The following is a 19,351-nucleotide window of genomic DNA, read 5'->3' as shown; positions in this document are numbered from 1 at the left end:
TAATTGTAGTCATTTTGAGGCAGTGGGCTCTCCACTTCTGTTGTTTACTTTAGCTTTCTGAATGTAGCCACTTTCTACAAAACTAAATGTCTCTGTTTATCTAATCTGTTAACAGGCTTAAAAGAACAAATGAGAACAAATTGCTGGAGACACTTGGCAAGTCTAGCACCATCTATGGCAAGACCATAAGATCTAGGTGCAGAATTAGGATATTTGGCCCATTGAGTCTGCACCTACTATTCGGTCATAGCTGTTGTGTTTCTTGACCCCATTCTCCTTTCTCCCCATAATATTTGTTCCCCTTACTAATCAAGAATCTGTCTTAAATATACTCAACAACTTGGCCCCCACAGCTCCTGTGGCGTGAGTTCCACAGATTCACTGCCCTCCGGCTGAAGAGATTCCTCCTCTCAGTTCTAAAGGGTTGTACCTACACTCTGAAGCTGTGCCCCCAAGTGCTGGTATCTCCTATAGTGGAAACATCATCTCTATGTCCAATTTATTCAGGCCTCAGAATCTGTAAGTTTTCAATGAGATTTCACCCCCCCTGCCAAACATCGTTCTAAACTCCAAGTATAGAGCTACAGTCCTGCATGCTCTTATGACAAACCTTTTTGTTTCTAGATTCATTCTTAAACCTCCTTATGGACCCCATCCAGGCTAGCATATCGTTACTTCAATGCAGGGTTCCAAAACTACACTCAGTATTCTGAACGCAGTCTGACTGGACCCTTTATACAGCCTCAGCAACACATCCCTGCTCTGTACTGTAGCCCTTGTGAAATGAATGTTTGGATTCCATTTGCCTTCCTAACTGCAAACTGAGCCTGCGTGTTAACCTCAACCTTCAGCTGTGTCCCCTAAGTCCCTTTTGTGCTTCAGATTTCCAAAGCCTTTCCCTACTTTGAAAATAGTTTATGCCTCTTGCACCCAAAGTGCATAACCCCTCACTTTCTTTCATTGTATTTCCTACATATTCCAGCTGAACATTGTTTTATCTCCACAGATGCTGCCAGACCTCCTGAGTTTCTCCAGCAGTTTCTGCTGCATTTTTTGTTTCCCATATTTTAGTATCTGCAGTCTTTCTCTCTCTTTATTAAAGTGCAATTGAATTATTCTGTTCAATAAATGCTGTTGTAATGTTAAATGCAACTCGAAGACTGGTGCCAATAAAAGTCAGCAATGTTAATTAAAGCTACATACAGATGCAATGGTAAGAGAAACTATGTCACTGTTTCCAGGAGCTGCAATCTATGTTGATGCATTTCCTCTCTGTCCAACAGCCGCCATTGTGGACGACTACTCTGTCACAAGTGTTCGCAGAAAGAAATTCCCATCATCAAGTTTGATTTGAACAAGCCTGTGAGGGTGTGCGACATTTGCTTTGATGTGCTGACACTGGGTGGTGTTTCTTAGTACTTGTTGGAGTTGCCATTGCAATTAGTGTTTTAGCAACACTACACAGCTTTTCCAGCAGTGGGAAACTCAAATTGGACTGGCACCTTTCGAAGAGAAGCCCAAACACTTGAGGGACTGCATTACATTACTCGGATTGAAATTATGCTGTTTGATTCTCTAATGTATTAATGGACTCTGACATGAATGGGTGGATGTGTAGCCATGTGAATGGATCAGAATTGACTGCTGGTGCTTACGGCTGGGGTTAGATTTGACCCTATTCTGATTAGGGTTGTGTGGTAAAAATATTCCGGACCTGGGGACACTTCATGTTAACACACACTCTCTCTCCAGTTTCTGGTCTCATTTTGTACTTTCTTTCGATCCAGTTCATTAATTATAGATAACACTTTTCCATTCCCAACTGTATCCATAGGTTTTGTCCAATGTCGTCTTGATACAGTAAAAGATGTCAAAACTTGACACAATATAGACAAGCTGGTTTGGGACTGGGGGTGAAGGCAAATAACTTGAGGGGTTTGACTTTTTTTTTCCTTATGTAAACTCTACCTGGTAACTGCCTCAGTTTGATTTTGTCAAGTTTCTGATCTGCATTGATCATCTGATCATAGATGACAGCAGCTGAATGTATGAATCCTTGGTTTGGGTCTCTACAAGAACCAACTTAGTAACACTAACACTAATTTAGAACAATGTTTTATTACTGATAGATGTGTTTGCGCATTTAAAAAGGGAAGTGCTGCCTATTTTGACCAAGTGAATGGTCATGTACATGATAGAATATGGTCTCTTTTAAACTGGAATGAGAGAGCAAATTTTAAAAAATCTTCATGTAGCCTTTGGCAATCTTGTACAAACAATACTTTACAGTGGCTTATAAACTTCCCAGTTTTAGTTCTGTTTTGCCCAAATGCCCATTGTATGGAGCAGTACATGCAGCACTAACTCAGTTTGCAACTTGTCCAAGTGTCACTTAATGCTGATAATTGTTCCGTCAGGTATCTGCGGGGTTGGGGGTGAAATGGCTACTGCTCACTGCAGGCCCTCAGGGGAAAACCAAAACAAGTTGGAGCTCTTTCTTTAACTAGCTGGTGCTGGGCACGCACACCGAGGGTCTCTGTGTCTAAAATAGACTAGGAAGCCCTTTTTAGTTATGCTGTGTAAATAGATGTTCCTGGAGGGGAAAGTGTTAAATTTGGACCACCGTTCTAACTTGTGTTGTCACAATGAGTAAAGCACTATTCTAAGGATTGCCACTTGACAGTCATCAAAATTTGTGTGAAATATTTTCAGACTACCAATTCCTGTATTTTATGCATTTTGTACTGTGCTATATAATGCTTCAAGATATTTTGATAATGTTCTGCTTTATTGCGTTATCTTGATCTGTTCAGGTATAAAGCCTGTTGCTGCAAGTGAATGTGTGACCAGCTGAAATTCTGCATTCACATCCACTGTATAATTCTGCACTGTACTGTGTATGTTATTGCTTTTTTTTCTGCTCCAGTGAATGGGATGAAGGCTGAATCCAATCTTTTTGGAAGAGTTTGTGTTTCTGTTCTTGGCTGAGGTCAGCAACTGTTGGATACACATTCCATGTATTCTGATGTTGGTGCATTTGTGAGCAGAGCTGAATAATGTAATGAAGCTGATCTGAATAAACTAACAGATATTTGGCTAACAGTGATCACTACTCTGAACCAAATGAGCTGTCCAGAGGCCATTTGTGTGTTGTGTTGAGTGAACAATGTGCTGTTGGGGGATTTATTCCAAAGGGAAATTTAACCTCACTCTGGGCCAGATTTTCAGCCATTCTCCTTGTTTCTGTACTGTGACTGGGCCAGTGTTTAGTGTCCTGTGAGCGAATTGACTTTACAGCACCACCTCACCTATCGTTATTTCCAGCTGGGATTTAGCAGATAAATCAAGGGACTTTCAGCTCTTAGAGCCCCTGACAGTGCAGGTCATTTTTTTTTGACATCTAAATATTGTAAGAGATCATGTTTTTGTAGACCAAGTGGGTTTCAAGTAGATCATTTTTCCAACTCACCCTGGCACTTTAGCAATTAACATTCGTATGTTAACAACAATGAGAAATAATAAGTGAAGGTGCTCATAGAGAGATCTCCTTTTGTCATAATTTTTTAAATGTCTTAAATCTCATTCCAGCCAGCTTTCCTTCCTTGATCTGTGTTGAAGATTAGTCAATCAAACTTTTTAAAATTGTGATTACGGATTAGAGTAGCTTGTTTGGAATTGCTTTTAAAGCAGAATTTGAAAGGGCTGTTACATTTAGTCAGTAATGGTGTACATGGTGGAATTAACTTTCAGGTTGCTTTTATGCCATCTCCGGTCTCTCACCTGCTTACATCAGCAGGCAGATTTAATTATGATCCTGCAGGTCTGTAATTACTCGGGAATCAAGTTGCACCAAAAGCACCAACATCTTATGCCATCTCCTCTTGCTGTTGTCTGTGCAGTTGTATTTGAGTCTGTTTTCTGTGTAACGTGAGTTTTAACCCATTGAGAGTTGTGTTGCTGGCATCCAGACATTGATGCTAGAACTTGGAAAATTTAGCACTTCTTGAATAAAACCACTTGGGTAAAATGTAGTTCAACAGCCTGATTTTAAAAACAAGAGACAAATGAGTTCAGTGAAACGTGTTTTTTTTTTTTAGTTTTAGTAGCAAGCACTCAATGGGCTAAAATTCATTCCAGACCTTAACCCTGTTTAATTATCCATTATTCAGTATTAGAATTGTTTTAGTAATGCCTAATTTTTTGCACTAACATGAACCTGTTGCACAGAATTGTCTTTAAGGTGTATGTATACTTGTTTATGGTGTATGTGGATAAGTCTGTACAGCAATGTCATTGATGAGTACCCAAGATGTTGCTGGCAATAATGATTAGAGAAATGATAACTGATAGTTTATTTGGTAACAAACTACTTATACAGTTGCTAGGGTTAAAATCCTGTAATGGACAGTAATAGCCAACAGTGGATCACTCTCAAATGAGGCTTAGGCCAGAGATATGTTACTCCTAATGACAGCAGCCTGTGCCCCTATGAAATGAGTGTATATTTGAAACCACTATGTACCTAGGCAGCTGCAGTGAGGGATGTAGCTGTACTTTTAAGACAGACGTGACATGACATTACAATACAATTGTAAAATTTTGTGCGTGTGTGTGTGGTTTTTTTAGATCCGATGTCAAAACTCCTTCATACATTTCTATTTGAAATTCCACATGATATCATGGAAGCTACAATTAGATTTCCCTTCCACCATATGTATGCAAGAACAGCAAGCATTTTTCATTCTTGTGAAGCACACTTTATATGAAACTCATACCTGGCTGGTTGTCAGGTTGTGATGGTATCCCTGGGGCTAGGATCAGTGGATGCCCTTCTCTTGGCTGATATGCAATACATTTGTCAACACTTGTCACAACTCTGAAACCCTGCTATACGGATACATTAACCAACAATAGATCAAGACCAGTCACCTGAATTGTCCTTGTGCAGCCCTGATGTGCTTGGATTGACTGTTTTCCTTTTGGTTGTTGGTTGCACTTCAGGTCACTTTTATTCATCAGGTGATTCAGGATCAAATTGTAAAGCAAAGACTAGTTCTCTTCAGGTGCATTTCCGATCAGGGCCACTTGATTATGCTTTCTCCTCTCCTGTAGTTGCACTCGTTGGGAATGCAGCACAAACCTGTTTTTCCAATAACCTTCACGTTCCAAAGTACATCTTGTAGAACCTTTCCATTGGAATGGCCTTTATGGGGAGCAGCACAGCATCAGTAATGTGCTGACATTGAATTAATCTACAAACCTACTGCCCACAATCCCAATGTGAGCATTCCTCTTTGAAGGTGGGAGAATTTCCCCCTTGCTAGGTCATGCCAGGCTGATACTAACCTTGTCACATGACCAGAAGCAGCAGGTAGTTAAATGCAGTCCATGTCTGCCCTTGGCCAACAGCAGTTTCATTTTCAAGTTTCGTTCACAAAGATTATTTTAAATCGGATTGTCAACAGTGCTCTTGATCAGCATAGCTGGCTCACTTGGTTCAGACAGGGCTCCTTGATCCTGATGTCATTTCAATCTTGACTCAAACATTCACCTCCATCTATTGGTTCTTTTACAGTGATCACCCTTTGATTTTAATGTGTATTTGACTAGTATGGTAGTAAGGAGGCATAAGGCAACTGGAGTTGATGAAAATTGCAGTGACTGGTGGTGGTGGGTCATTGACCTTCCTTCTTTCCTTCCACCAAATGTTCTCTGAAGCTTAAGCAATGTCCAGTGCTATTTAGTCAGACTTGGACTGATCAGTGGCAAACTAATGTTTATGCCATAGGAGTACCAGGCAAAGACCATTGCTGAATAAACCACTCAACACCCTGGGGGTTACTGTTGACCAGAAACGGAACCATACATGGGCAGTGGCTGCAAAAGCAGTTCAGTGCCTAGGAATTTGGCAGTGACTAACTCCTCTTACTCCCCAAAGCCTGTTCATCATCTGAGGTACAAGTCAGCAATGTGACTGAATACTCCCCGGCTGAATGCAGCTCCAGCAACATCAAGAAGCCTGCCAAAGCATCACACTTGATTGGTACTGATACATGACCTTCACTGTTCACCTGCTTCAGTGCAAAAGGTCATTATCAGCAGTGTATGCTATCTCCACCATGGACTGTGGTAACTCATTAAGGGTCATCTGATGGTACCTTTCAACCTTGTGACCTCCATCTGGAAGGGCAAGAGCATCAGATACATGGAACCGGCTCAGGGTGGTGTTCCTATCTACCCCACTCACCATCCTGACCTGAAAATACATCAGCCATTCCTCAGTGTCAAAATCTTGGAACTCTCTTGTTGACATACTGCAGTCCTTGGGCTATAGGTATAGTAAGAAGGCAGCTCATCACCACCCCCTTTTTCAGGCCAATTAAGGACAGGCAATAAATGCTAACCCAGGCAGCCGTGCTGACATCCCATGAACAAATATAAAAGAAAGGGCTGAATGAATGAATGAATGATGGATAGTTAAAGTTCCTTGGTCTTTCTAGAAGACCATTGGGGGTAGTGTTAAATTAGTTTGTGCCATGCCTAATGCTGAGTCTTGACATTTTTCTTGCTACTTGAATAAACCTTTCCCTGACTCCTGTTGCTATGCATAAGGTACAATAATTGGCTGCTGTCTTTGAGCTGAACATCTGTTAATACTGGGAACATCTTTTTCCTCATCAACTTTTACAGGTTGAAACTTCCAATATTGTGAGGCTGTGATTCCAGCTGAGCATAACTGACACTGAGGAAGGGTCACTGGACCTGAAAGGTTAACTTTGTTTTTTTCCTTCACAGATGCTGCTGGACCTGCTGAGCTTTTCCAGTAACTTTATTTTTGTTCCTGATTTGCAGCAGCTGCAGTTCTTCTGTTGTTTTTAATATAAAGCTAAGACACTACTTTGGGCCAGGCACAATCTAAAGCTGAGCTTTGTGGATCTAAGTTAGAGCCAGTGCACTGTGTCACGGGAGCCCCCTTCTAGCTCAAGGTTGGGGACAGTAACAGTCCCCTTCCACCTGAACAAGTAGACAGTAACAGTCACTGTCCACACATGGATAATGGATACAAGCTTGATTTAGGAGGGAGTGAAATTTGACTGTAGCTGAGCCACACCATCCCTGAAAAAAGGGAAATGGGCAGATTTATGACCAATTCCAGGACTAATTTTCAACTGAAGTGTAATTCTAGAATTAATTTCGATAACTTGGAAATCAAAAGGTGCATTGACAGTAGGAGGTTAGTAGCAGAATGTTTATTCAGGACACTAGCACAGCAAATTATTAGAAAGCCAAGATCACTAGTCATACTATGGGACTGTTATCATACGTGGGCCACTGCCACTGACTGTAGCACATAAGCTTCCCTGATGGATTGGAGTGAACCTTCTGTAAAAATCCAGAAGTCTGGGACATTATGTGGCCATTATTGCTGTGGTTAACCCATCAGTGACCAGCTTTATGCATTGTCCCAGTTGGGATCAGATTGATTGGAAACAGATAAATCTGGACATTGTTTTCTACAACCCCCACCCACTCATTTTCAATTATCCACCAAGCACATTTTCCATGGTCATAATCATCCTATTAAAATATTCATTTACTGATTGAAAAAAAATACAGTGGCTGTGCTTAATTCTGAAGACAATGCTGCAGTAGTGAGATATCTCAGATCCTGATGACTTTCAGCCTCTGAAGTGGGGTCTGTGATCTGTCAGGCTAGTTAGTTACATCTATGGAAGGGCACATGAGACGGAGAGGCTGTGGCATCCTGCGTATTCCTGGAGGCTGGGATTTTCGAGATCGCCCCTGTTTTGGGCAGAATTGGGCTGGTTGGATGGGGGTCCAGTTGTCCTCACACAAACACAGCGATGGCTCTTTGATCCGGGTCTGTATAGTTTGCGTGGGACTCCTGCCCACTCCCTTTCTACTCCTCCGCTGGAAACACAATAAAAATCACATTTATTCATATGTTTTGTCAATTTTGTTTTATTTTTCTATTTCTGTGCCCAATTCACTGGATGAAAGGGCTCATGGGAGTTATCATTGACCTTGGCACTCATGAACAACCTTCAGGCTGAGGCAGGAGACACTTATCTGACCTGGTTCTTCATCCATTTGTTTCTTTCCCCACCTCACATGTGCCTCACTTTCAAGGTGACTTTGTACTGTATAGTACTTTGGAGGACTTACTTTCATCAAGGAGAAATTGTGGAGTTTGTTCACACTGGGCTGACTGTGGAGAAGCCACAAGAGTAGCGTCTTGGAATGTGACTAAAAGGCCCGGGCAGGTTTGATTATGGTGTGCTCTATTCCAATCCCTGTCACTTGAACCAGAGTAGATTTTGTGTGCTTCTGCAGCTATGGTTCAGCTATTACGCATAAATAACTAATGAAAATCACTTAGACTATAGTTTGTACTCTTGGTCTTCAGGCAGTGACTGCTGTATTCACTAAATGAAGTCAGGATATTGTGGGGGAAGAACAATCAAATCATCTCTCTCTACCTCGGCACATGTGGACTCCATACCTGGATGGGCAGAACTGGGTGGTCAGACGTTAGCAGGGGCACTGCCTTCAGGACAGAAGAAGCATTGCAGAGGGAAGAAGACACAACAAACCTGTGAGGTGAACACCAGACTCTGCCACCTTTGGCTGAGCTCCATTCAGAGTTGCAGGGAGGAAAGAGATTGTTTTCCAGCTCGGATTCTGCCTTCAGCTTTCTGCCCTGCGTCACAGCCAACTCCACATCGGAGAGCACTTGGGTTGGTTCACCGTTGTGGTTGTAATATGTTCCAACTAATTTGCCTTGCAAGAAGCAAAGGTAAAACACACCTGAGATTTGGAAAAACCTTGCAGTTTGAGAGAGATACCAAGGTTTAAACTAAGACACAGACAGTTAACAAACACAACTTGCAAAACTAAACTAGTGCACAAATTATACAAAGAGAAAGTTGTGTTTTAATAAGTGTGCAGCTTGGTGTAAAGATACCTCTTACAGACACAATGGATTTAATGTCTGCCTGCTTTGTTGTTTCAGTGGTGCTAGGAGTGACTCTAACCAGTAGAGAGTTTACCCCACTTCCCATTGGCCCCAGTACTGCTGAGACTCCGCGATGGCCTACATGTGACTCCAGCCCCACTGCAATGTGGTTGACTCTTAATAAAAACCAAAAGAACTGCAAATGCTGTAAATCAGGAACAAAAACAAAGCTGCTGGAAAATCTCAGCAGGTCTGGCAGCTTCTGTAAAGGGAAAAAACAGAACTCAAGTTCTGATGAAGGGTCACTGGACCTGACATGTTAACTGTTTTCTCCTTCACAGATGCTGTGGTTGACTCTTGATTGGTTTCTGTCAACCCTGCGACTCTTCCTCACTAACATCCAGGGGGATAGTGACAAAACTGGGAGAGCTGTCTTACAAACTAGTCAAGCACAGCCTGATTCATACATTACAGACAATATCCCAGGCACCACCATCACCATCCCTATCCTGTCCCAACAGCGGGTCAGACTCAGCAGAGGGGGCGGCACGCTGGGATGCAGTCGGGAGGGAGTTGCTCTGGTAGTCCTCAACATTAACTGCAGACCCCATGAAGTCTCATGGCTTCAGGTTAAATGTGGGCAAGGAAACCTCCTGCTGATTACCATGTACCAATATCCCTTGTCTGATGAATCAATACTGTCCCATGTTGAACAACACTTGGAGGAAGCATTCAGGGTGGCAAGGGTACAAAATGCACTCTGGGTGGGAGATTTCAATGTCCACCACCAACAGTGGTTCAGCAGTAGGACTACTGATTGACCCTTTAGGACCTGACCGGCTCAATCAGGGAAAAACACACTTAATCTCATCCTTTCCCATCAGCCAGCTGCAGATGCATCTGTCCATGACAGTATTGGTAAGAGTAATCACCAGAGAGTCCTTGTGGAGACAAAGTCCCGTCTTCACATTGAGAACAACCTCCATCGTGTTCTGTGTCACTACCACTGTGCTAATTGGGACAGACTTCACACAGATCTAGCAGCTCTCAACACTGGGCATCCATGAGGTGTTGTGGGTCATCAACAGCAGCAGAATCTGTAACCTCATGGCCTGGTATTATCTCCCACTTAACCATTACAATCAAGCCAGGGGATGAACCCTGGTTCAATGGAGAGTGCAGGAGGGCATGCCAGGACCAGCACCAGGCCTACCTGAAGATGAGGTGTCAACCTGGTGAAGCCACCAAGCAGGACTACTTGCACGCCAAACAGCAAAAGCAGAAGTGATAGACAGAGCTAAGTGATCCCACAACCAACGGATCACACTAAGGTCTGCAGTCCTGCCACTTCTAGTCATGAATGGTGGTGGACAATTAAACAACTCACTGAAGGAGAAGGCGCCATAAATATCCCCATCCTCAATGATGGAAGAGCCTGGCACATCAGTGCAAAAAGATGAGGCTGAAGCATTTACAGCCATCTTCAGCCAGAAATCCAGGGGAAGTCACCAGAATGATCCACCTGGGCCTCCTCGAGTGGTCCCCAGCGTTACAGATACCAGTCTTCAGCCAATTCGATTCACTCCATGTGATATCAAGAAACGGTCAGAGACACTGGATACTGCAAAGGCTATGGGCCCCGACAACGTTCCGGCACCAGCACTGAAGACTTGTGCTCCAGAACTTGCCACTCCTATAGCCTAGCTACAACACTGGCATCTGTCCAGCAATGTTGAAAATTGTCCAGGTATGTCCTATTTATAATAAGCAGGACAAATCCAACCCGGCCAATTACCAACCCATCAGTCTACTCTCAATCATCAGTAAAGTGATGGAAGGTCCCATCAACAGCGCTATCAAGCAGCACCTGCTCAGCAATAATCTGTTCAGTGACGCCCAGTTTGGGTTCTGTCAGGTTCACTCAGCTTCTGGCCCTCATTACAGCCTTGGTTCAAACATGGACAAAACAGCTGAAATACAGAGGTGGTGAAGTGAGAGTGACAGCCCCTGATTTCAAGGCTGCATTCGACTGGATGTGGCATCTAGGAGCCCTATCCAAACTGGAATTGGGGGCACGCTCTCCACTAGTTGGAGTCATACCTGGCACTTAGGAAGACGGTTGTGGCTGTTGGAGGTCAGTCGTCTCAGCTCCAGGACATCTCTGCAGGAGTTCCTCAGTGTAGTATCCTCGGCCCAACCATCTTCAGCTGCTTCATCAATGACCTTCCCTCTATCATAAGGTCAGAAGTGGGGCTGTTTGCCAATGATTACACAATGTTCAGCACCATTCATGACTCCTTAGATAGTGAAGCAGTTCGAATGCAGCAAGATCTGGGCAATATCCAGGCTTGAACTAACAAGTAGCAAATAACATTTGTACCACACAATTGCCAGGCAATGACTATGTCCAATAGAGCCTTTTGACATTCACTATCAATATCCTGGAGGTTACCATTGATCAGAAACTCACCTGGACCCACTACTTAAACACAGTGGCTACAAGAGCACGTTAGAGGCTAGGAATACTGCAGCAACTAACTCACCCCCAAATCCCCAGAGCATGTCCACCATCTATCAGGCAGAAGTCAGGAGTGTGATGGAATATTCTCCACTTGCCTGGATGAGCACAGTCACAGCTTGAAGCTTGACACCATCCAGCCCACTTGATGGGTACCCCAACAACAAACATGCAGCAGTGTGTATTATCCACAAAATGCTCTGTGGAAGTTCACCAAAGATCCTTAGACAGCACCTTCCAAACCCACGACCACTTTCATCTGGAAGAACAAAGGCAGTCGAGACATGGGAACAGCACTCCCTTCAAGTTCCCCTCCAAGCTGCTTGCCATTCCTTAAGTGTCACTGGGTCAAAATCCTGGGGAATTTTCTCCCTAAGGGCATTGTGGGTCAACCCAGAGCACGTGGACTGTGGCAGCTCACCACCACCTTCTCAAGGGTGACTAGGGACTGGTAGTAAATGCTCCCAGTGGTGCCCACGTCTCATGACTGAATAAAAAGAATCAGTGAAGAGCAGCAGAGTTAGGCACCTTAACAAATCCTGTGAAAGAGGAAGTATACAAGGGAAATGTCACATTACAGTGTTAGATGGCTTTGGGCATCAGGTAAGTGATGGAGTATTGAGGGTAGATTGAAGTTGGCAGGGACAGGGTGGGTGGTGTGTATCTGGCAGGGACTGTATGATGGGTCCTGCAAGGAGACAGGGGTGTAAGGGGTCTAGGAATGCATAGTCGGGGTGGGCAGGGCTGGTGGATACTGAGATGGGAGCAAGATTATAGTTAGCCAGGAGTAAAACTGGGTTTTCAATCTTCTAACTTTTCCTGGGTAACTGTGAACTGCAGTGGAACCCTGCAAATTCTCTTACTTCAATGGATACATTCAGAGATTTACCAAACATGGGGGAATGGATCAGCGGAATCTTCAGTTCCAGACAATTCCCTTGGAATCTGTCCGGGATTCCATGGGGTGTCATTACAGATGCTCCCTCCTGCACTGCAGAAATGACTATCCGGCCAGATCATTATTTCACTTGTTGCATATCCTCTTTACCCAGAGGCTAGGCAGAGCTGGGAGGTTCCACATGAGATCTCCTCAGGAAGACTACATTGTAATGGTTTGCAATGGGTGAGGCTGTAATTCAACACAGCTCCTCCCCACTGCAGGTTTTGTGCTACAAGCCAGAGAGAGGGGAATAAATTGGAACTTGGACGAGCACCTCCAGCAGTATTACTCCCAAAAGAAGTTGGAGATGGCATGGGATCTGGAGACCTGGGCTTTGAGGTCCTTCCTCACTGCTATTTTCACACGATTTCGGATCAGGTTCAGGGGGTTACATTTTCACATAAGGTGCATTCATTTTTCCCAAATGAGACTCTTACCCTTAAAAGTGTATTCTTTCTTGTAGAAATCGAGCCATTCATGGAGAGAAAGTATTTGAGAGGGCGAGAGCCCAGAAACATCGTCCACAAGTCCATTCTCAGTGAAATCTCCACTCACAAATGCTCGACATGCATCTCGGCCTGCATTTGACAATAAAATAAGTTCACATCTGAGGGCAGAGGCTCTGCATACTGATCCACTGCAGCAATGTAGAACAACTGGGTCCATATGTGTATAGACAGCAGAGTATGCAGGTCCATTAGACCATAAGACGTAGGAGTGGAAGTAAGGCCATTCGGCCCATCGAGTTCACTCTGCCAGTTAATCATGGCTGATGGGCATTTCAACTCCACTTACCCGCACTCTCCCCTTAGCCCTTAATTCCTTGCGAGATCAAGAATTTATCAATCTCTGCCTTAAAGACATTTAACATCCCGGCCTCCATTGCACTCCGTGGCAATGAATTCCATAGTCCCCACCACTCTCTGGCTGAAGAAATGTCTCCTCGTTTCCGTTCTAAATTTACCCCCTCTAATTCTAAGGCTGTGCCCACGGGTCCTAGTCTCCCCGCCTAAAGGCAACAACATCCCAGCGTCCACCCTTTCTAAGCCATGCGTTATCTTGTAAGTTTCATCAAGAACCATTCAGATACAACTTGAGTTAAGAAATTGTGTCCCTGAAATTCTTGTTGCCTTGCAGCTAACTTTTCAATTGTTAAACAATTGGAAGCCACAGACACACATAACATAAGTAAAAACAAAAAACTGGGGCTACTTGGGATTGGAAACAAAAACAGAAGTTGCTGGAGCAACTCAGCAGATCTGATAGAAAGAACAGTTTGGTAACCGAATTGCTAATACAATCCCGGAACAAGACTGTACAGAGAATCTGATGATAAATTCATCATGATCTGAACTCTGGGAATGAGTTTTCCAGTCCATTCAGAATATTGGGATCTCAATTATTTATTTACCACAAGAAATAGGCATTTTGGAAATGTCATGTCCCAAAACGATTTGCAAAGCTAAAAGCAGGCATTAGCAGAGAGGATGGGGAGGTGATAGAACAGCCAAAGGAAGAACTATAGCAAGATATTCATTGAACTTGTGCCTTTCATACAATCATACAGCACAGGTATGGAACCTTTGGTACAACCAGTGATAATGGGAACTGCAGATACTGGAGAATCCAAGATAACAAAGTGTGGAGCTGGACGAACACAGCAGGCTAAGCAGTATCTCAGGAGCACAAAAGCTGATGTTTCGGCCTAGACCCTTCATCAGAGAGGGGGATGGGGTGAGGGTTCTGGAATAAATAGGGAGAGAGGGGGAGGCGGACCGAAGATGGAGAGAAAAGATGATAGGTGGAGATGAGAGTATAGGTCCCCCATCACGTCCCAAAATCAGCCCAGCCTGTCTCTGCCTCCCTAACCTGTTCTTCCTCTCACCCATCCCTTCCTCCCACCCCAAGCCGCACCTCCATTTCCTACCTACTAACCTCATCCCACCTCCTTGACCTGTCCGTCTTCCCTGGACTGAACTATCCCCTCCCTACCTCCCCACCCATACTCTCCTCTCCACCTATCTTCTTTTCTCTCCATCTTCGGTCCGCCTCCCCCTCTCTCCATATTTATTCCAGAACCCTCTCCCCATCCCCCTCTCTGATAAAGGGTCTAGGCCCGAAACGTCAGCTTTTGTGCTCCTGGGATGCTGCTTGGCCTGCTGTGTTCATCCAGCTTCACACTTTATTACCTTTGGTACAATCAGTCTATGCTGAACATAACTCCAAACTAAGTTAGCCCCATCTACCTGCATTAGGCCTGTATCCCTCCAAACCTTTGTGAAGGGTTTGGGTATCTGTACCTCTCAGTTCTCTGCTCCTCTACTCCATTCTGACCTCCTGGTCTGAATTTTCACTGCTGGGTTAGCTGCACAGAGTTTGAACAGTTCCCAGCTCCGCTGTCCTGCCTGAAAAGGGGCCTGAAGGTCGGATTTTAATCCCAGGGTTGGGGGAGAGAGAGCGAGAGAGAGAGAGAGAGAGAGAGGGAGAGAGAGAGAGAGAGCGCGAGAGCGCACGAGAGTGAGAGAGAGAGAGAGAGACAGACACAGACAGACAGACAGAGTTTGGATGCACTGGTTGAGGAGGTGTCTTGAATGAAAAGACACTTAGCGAAAAGCATGAAGAAATAAATTAGTGAAGAAGCAGCCGTCAAACCCCACAAACTGACAGTTGCTGTGGTCACCGCAGATGTCCAGTTTTCATTTACATTTTACTTTTAAAGTTAGCTGAATTGAAATTCCACCAGCTTCTAGGATTGGAATAGAACCAAAATCTCTAGCACATAAGCCTGGGTTTCTGAAGTAGCAGTGACATCAGCTCTCCACCACCATCCCTCCCAAGGAAGTCTAATTTCAACAGAACCAAAAAGAATCTTATAATCTAAATCACATGGTTGCCGGGGTCTTTTAGACACCCTACTTAAGCAGAGGCTGAAGATCCTTAGCACACAGCAGGAACCATATTGTCCCTCACCAGACCCACACTGCACAGACAGGCAGCTGGATCGCTCTCTATCCTCCTGCACATGGGCTGTGCCCAGAACACAGCACTCAAACATGCTGCTGCTGTCAGAGAGCTCAGTGATCGTGACTGGGAGATGGAGAAAGAGTTCTTCTGGAATCCCTGGGGAGTGGGTTGTCACTGGAGACAGAAGATGAGCCAAGAACCAGAGCTGTGATAACAGGCTGTAGTAAATGCACAATTAAAACACGGGCAGGACGACAGTGAACAGTATGAAAGCTAAACGGGAAAGAGAACTGGAGGTGAGTCAGTTATTAGGAATGATAGAGAAACACATAATGGGTGCCCAACATTGAAGGGTTAACATTTTATTAGAATAAATGCAAAATCCTGCAGATGCTGAAAATCTGAACTCAAGAATTCGCTGGAGAAATTCACGTGTAGCAGCATCTGTACAGACAGAGTTAATGCGTCAGGTCGGGTACAACTCTTCAGATTAAACTTTAGATGTTATTTAAACGGTATTAGATTTGCTGAACTAGTAAGCTCCTTTGTACAGCTAAACAAAAACTGTGGTAGTAGAATGCTGCCTTACAATGTTTTTTAATCTGTGACCAACTTTCCCAGAACTCCATGTTTGAAACCCTCCAGTCAATCAGGATTTTACCCAGGCTACACAGCATTTAGATGCTGCTTAACAAAGTCATGAAAAACACTCAATTTGATAGAGACCATTAAATGTTAGCCTTTGTCAGCCTTAGCACCATCGATCACACCATCCTCCACCAACCTCAGCCTTCTATTATCCAGCTGGGAGGACTGCACTTGTCTCAGTTCTAATCTCCTTCATCATGCGATGGACCACAGCAATGTAAGGAATGAAAGAACTATTTAGGGATCAGGAGGATCATTGGTGCCATTGATGATGTTTCCCATTCCTGCATAATTGCCAGTGGTTCTCAATCCAGAGTACTGTACAGCACACAGACTTTTCAGGGGGTGGGTGAGTGACCAGGGCTGACCTTGCAGGGGGTTGATATGGGCAATTGCTGAGAACATTGTCACTTTATTCGTACTCTAAGCCAATACTGCTCCCCACACATTGAGGCACAAATCTTGCTGTGGGTGTCTGCACATACACTGGAACACATCCTGGACTCTATGAAGCAATTTGTACTATGGCCAGTCCACTTCACCTGCACATTGTTGGATTGTGTAGAGTTATACAGCATGGAAATGGGCTCATCAGTCCAATGAGTCCACACTATGTTCCAAAACCAAACTAGTCCAATCTGCTTGCATTTGGCCCATATTCCTTCAAACCTTTCCTATTCATGTACTTATCCAAATATATTTTAAACATTAGAATTGTACCTGCAATCACCACTTCCTGTACCAGTTCATGCCATTTACAAACTGCTCTCTGAGTGAAAATTCTCTAATTCACGCCTTACACACTCCAAGGCTTAATTGCTGTCCCACTGCTGACTGAATCTGAAGCTCTGGAATTCCTCCTGTAAACCTCCCAGTCATCCACCTGAAAGGTATTCCTTAAAATCTCTTTTACCAAGCCAGAATAACTCCTTATATATTGCCAAGTCTCAAATTTGTTGATGCCTCAGGATGTTGCACTGTATGAAAAGGTGCTAACTAAGTGGCAGATGTTGTTGGGCTGAGAACTGAGACAATGGTTCGTGCATTGGTGGCTGTAATGATCTTTGTGCTCCTAATGGCCAACAAAAAGTGCTCTATAAATGCAAGTCTTTCTTGCAAGGTTGAGATTCAACATTTTGGCGGAAGGTTGAATGAGGTTCAATGGAGCGGCACGGTGGCTCAGTGGTTAGCACTGCAGCCTCACAGCACTGGGGACCTGGGCTCAATTCCAGCCTCAGGCAACTGTCTGTGTGGAGTTTGCACATTCACCCTGTGTCTGCATGGGTTTCCTCCCACAGTCCAAAGATATGCAGGTTAGGTGGATCGGCCACGCTAAATTGCCTGTAGTGTGCAGGGGTGTGTGGGTTATGGAGGATGAGTTTGGGTGGGATGCTCCAAGGGGCAGTGTGGACTTGTTGGGCCGAAGGGCCTGTTTCCACACTATAGGGAATCTAAGGTTACACTGGTGAAAGTATAACTTCAGGAATTCAGAAGTTAGAGGGCAGACCAAAGACACCATCAAGCTTCCTGACAGCTGCTCCTGAGGTGCTGCTTGGCCTGCTGTGTTCATCCAGCTCTACACCTTGTTATCTCTGTTGTATGTGTGTCTTGTCTTTAAGGGCGTATACATACAATGTTGTGACTCCAACTAACAGTCAGTCAGTCTGGTTGCGATGTACATAGAAATCAGTCACCACGTCTACTTTGTTGCTTGGAATGTGTTTTACCATTTTAACTAAACTAACCCATAGGGTTAACCGATTCCTGACAACCAACTGATGAATATGACATTGTCCACACACCCTTTGGTTACAGAGGCAGCAGAGACCAATCTAACACCGCAGCATTTCCCAAACCTTGGCCCACGATAAACTCAATGCAGAGCTCAAAACTGATTGCAAGCCCTCCCCCTCCCAAAGAATGAAGCGGTGGGTTACAGGGAGCCATTGGACCTCCCGCAGGTCAGTTCGCCAGCGCAGCTTTGTGAAGCAGTTGGTGAGAAAGGGGCACATTGAAACATTACCTGAGAAGGGGAATGGTCTTTAAGAACAGGGCACTGGAACCAGTTGGCACCCTCACCACGTGAGTGTTACATTGCTGGTGCCCAGCACAGGGAACAGTGTGGGGTGTTGCTATGCAGCTTTGGCTGTGCGGATCATACCCTACCTGAAAAGAAACTGTAGGAACCTCCCGGACCATAATGTTTTTTCCCTTTCTTCACATCGAACACTTGCCCCAGGATAGCCAGGTAAAGCCCGGGGCTGCCCTTCTCTCCGGTGTAGCGGCTCAGTTCGGACTTAGTGAAGAGGCGGACGGATGCAGGTCCCGCCGCAATCCCGAGCCAGTCCGTGAACCAGCGGCTCCACAAGCGCCAGACATCGGCGGGGAGCAGCACGGACACCGAGCCGCACACTGCACACAGCAGCAGCGACCGCAGCATGACGGCGTCCGGGGGGGAAGTGGGGTTACCGCTCCCGCATCCCGGCACACACACACACTTCCGGGATTCCCCAACGAGCTGTCACAGTAACAACCTCACACAGGCTCCCCTTAAAATGACAGTGTCTGTAATACTGACCCCCCCCCTTAAAGTGACAGTGTCTGTAATACTGACCCCCCCCCTTAAAGTGACAGTGTCTGTAATACTGACCGCCCCCTTAAAATGACAGTGTCTATAATACTGACCCCCGCCCCCCCCCCCCAAAGTGACAGTGTCTGTAATACTGACCCCCCCCCTTAAAGTGACAGTGTCTGTAATACTGACCGCCCCCTTAAAGTGACAGTGTCTATAATACTGACCCCCCCCTTAAAATGACAGTGTCTGTAATACTGACCCCCCCTTAAAGTGACAGTGTCTGTAATACTGATCCCCCCCTTAAAGTGAGTGTCTGTAACACTGATACACCCCCTTAAAGTGACAGTGTCTGTAATACTAACCCCTCCCATAAAGTGACAGTGTCTGTAATACTAACCCCCCACCTTAAAGTGACAGTGTCTGTAACAGAGGTTGTTTTGAATGTGACATTGCTGATGACAGCTCGTCTTAAATGCTACTGTCAGTCAAACTGAATCCTCTTAAAGTGAGATAACAAGGTGTAGAACTAGATGAACACAGCACACCAAGCAGCATCGGAGGAGCAGGAGGGCTGATGTTTTGTGTCTAGACCCCCCACCCCTACCATTTCTGAGGAAGGTTCTAGGCCCAAAACCGTCAGCTTTCCTGCTCGCCATGCTGTGTTCATCCAGCTTCACACCATGTTAACTCAGCGTCTCCAGCGTTGGCAGTTCCTACTGTCTCCTCTTA

At 44.8% G+C, this 19,351-nt stretch overlaps 2 protein-coding genes across 5 annotated transcripts in view; one reads left to right on the top strand and one right to left on the bottom strand.

Moving 5' to 3' along the window:
- ankfy1 (ankyrin repeat and FYVE domain containing 1) overlaps window positions 1–3,102 on the top strand; it is a 73,062-nt gene extending 69,960 nt beyond the window's left edge. The window contains exon 25 of the mRNA XM_059655197.1: window positions 1,284–3,102. Coding sequence (XP_059511180.1) covers window positions 1,284–1,416 — 133 coding nt within the window. The 3' untranslated portion in view covers window positions 1,417–3,102. The remainder of the gene's footprint in view (window positions 1–1,283) is intronic.
- Window positions 3,103–4,297: 1,195 nt separating this feature from the next.
- LOC125464503 (neuferricin) lies at window positions 4,298–18,619 on the bottom strand. Of its 4 annotated transcripts, none has more exons than XM_048556914.2 (4): window positions 18,214–18,619; window positions 12,873–13,013; window positions 8,616–8,793; window positions 4,307–7,932 (listed from the first exon to the last, which is right to left on the bottom strand). In XM_048556914.2, exons 1-4 carry the CDS (start codon window positions 18,485–18,487, stop codon window positions 7,728–7,730), a joined length of 798 nt encoding a protein of 265 aa, XP_048412871.1. In that variant the 5' UTR covers window positions 18,488–18,619; the 3' UTR covers window positions 4,307–7,727. The 4 variants fall into 4 exon arrangements, with proteins under 4 accessions (XP_048412872.1, XP_048412871.1, XP_048412868.1 ...); XM_048556911.2 differs by having other exon boundaries at window positions 4,310–7,932; window positions 8,616–8,829; XM_048556912.2 differs by having other exon boundaries at window positions 4,317–7,932; window positions 8,616–8,802.
- Between the last annotated feature and the right edge of the window lie 732 nt (window positions 18,620–19,351).

This window comes from Stegostoma tigrinum, chromosome 27, assembly GCF_030684315.1.
Source record: "Stegostoma tigrinum isolate sSteTig4 chromosome 27, sSteTig4.hap1, whole genome shotgun sequence".
Taxonomy (NCBI): domain Eukaryota; kingdom Metazoa; phylum Chordata; class Chondrichthyes; order Orectolobiformes; family Stegostomatidae; genus Stegostoma; species Stegostoma tigrinum.
Note: the sequence above shows the minus strand (reverse complement) of the source record. Positions and strands in the feature narration are given on the sequence as shown.

What these genes read in the sequence shown, in the direction of transcription:
- LOC125464503 (XM_048556911.2), bottom strand. Translation starts at nt 18,487, where the DNA reads ATGCTGCGGTCGCTGCTGCTGTGTGCAGTGTGCGGCTCGGTGTCCGTG. An exon ending in TTCCTACAGTTTCTTTTCAG is followed by an intron (nt 13,014 to 18,213) that starts GTAGGGTATGAT and finishes TGTCAAATGCAG; the next exon opens with GCCGAGATGCATGTCGAGCA. An exon ending in GAAAGAATACACTTTTAAGG is followed by an intron (nt 8,830 to 12,872) that starts GTAAGAGTCTCA and finishes TCCAAATCTCAG; the next exon opens with GTGTGTTTTACCTTTGCTTC.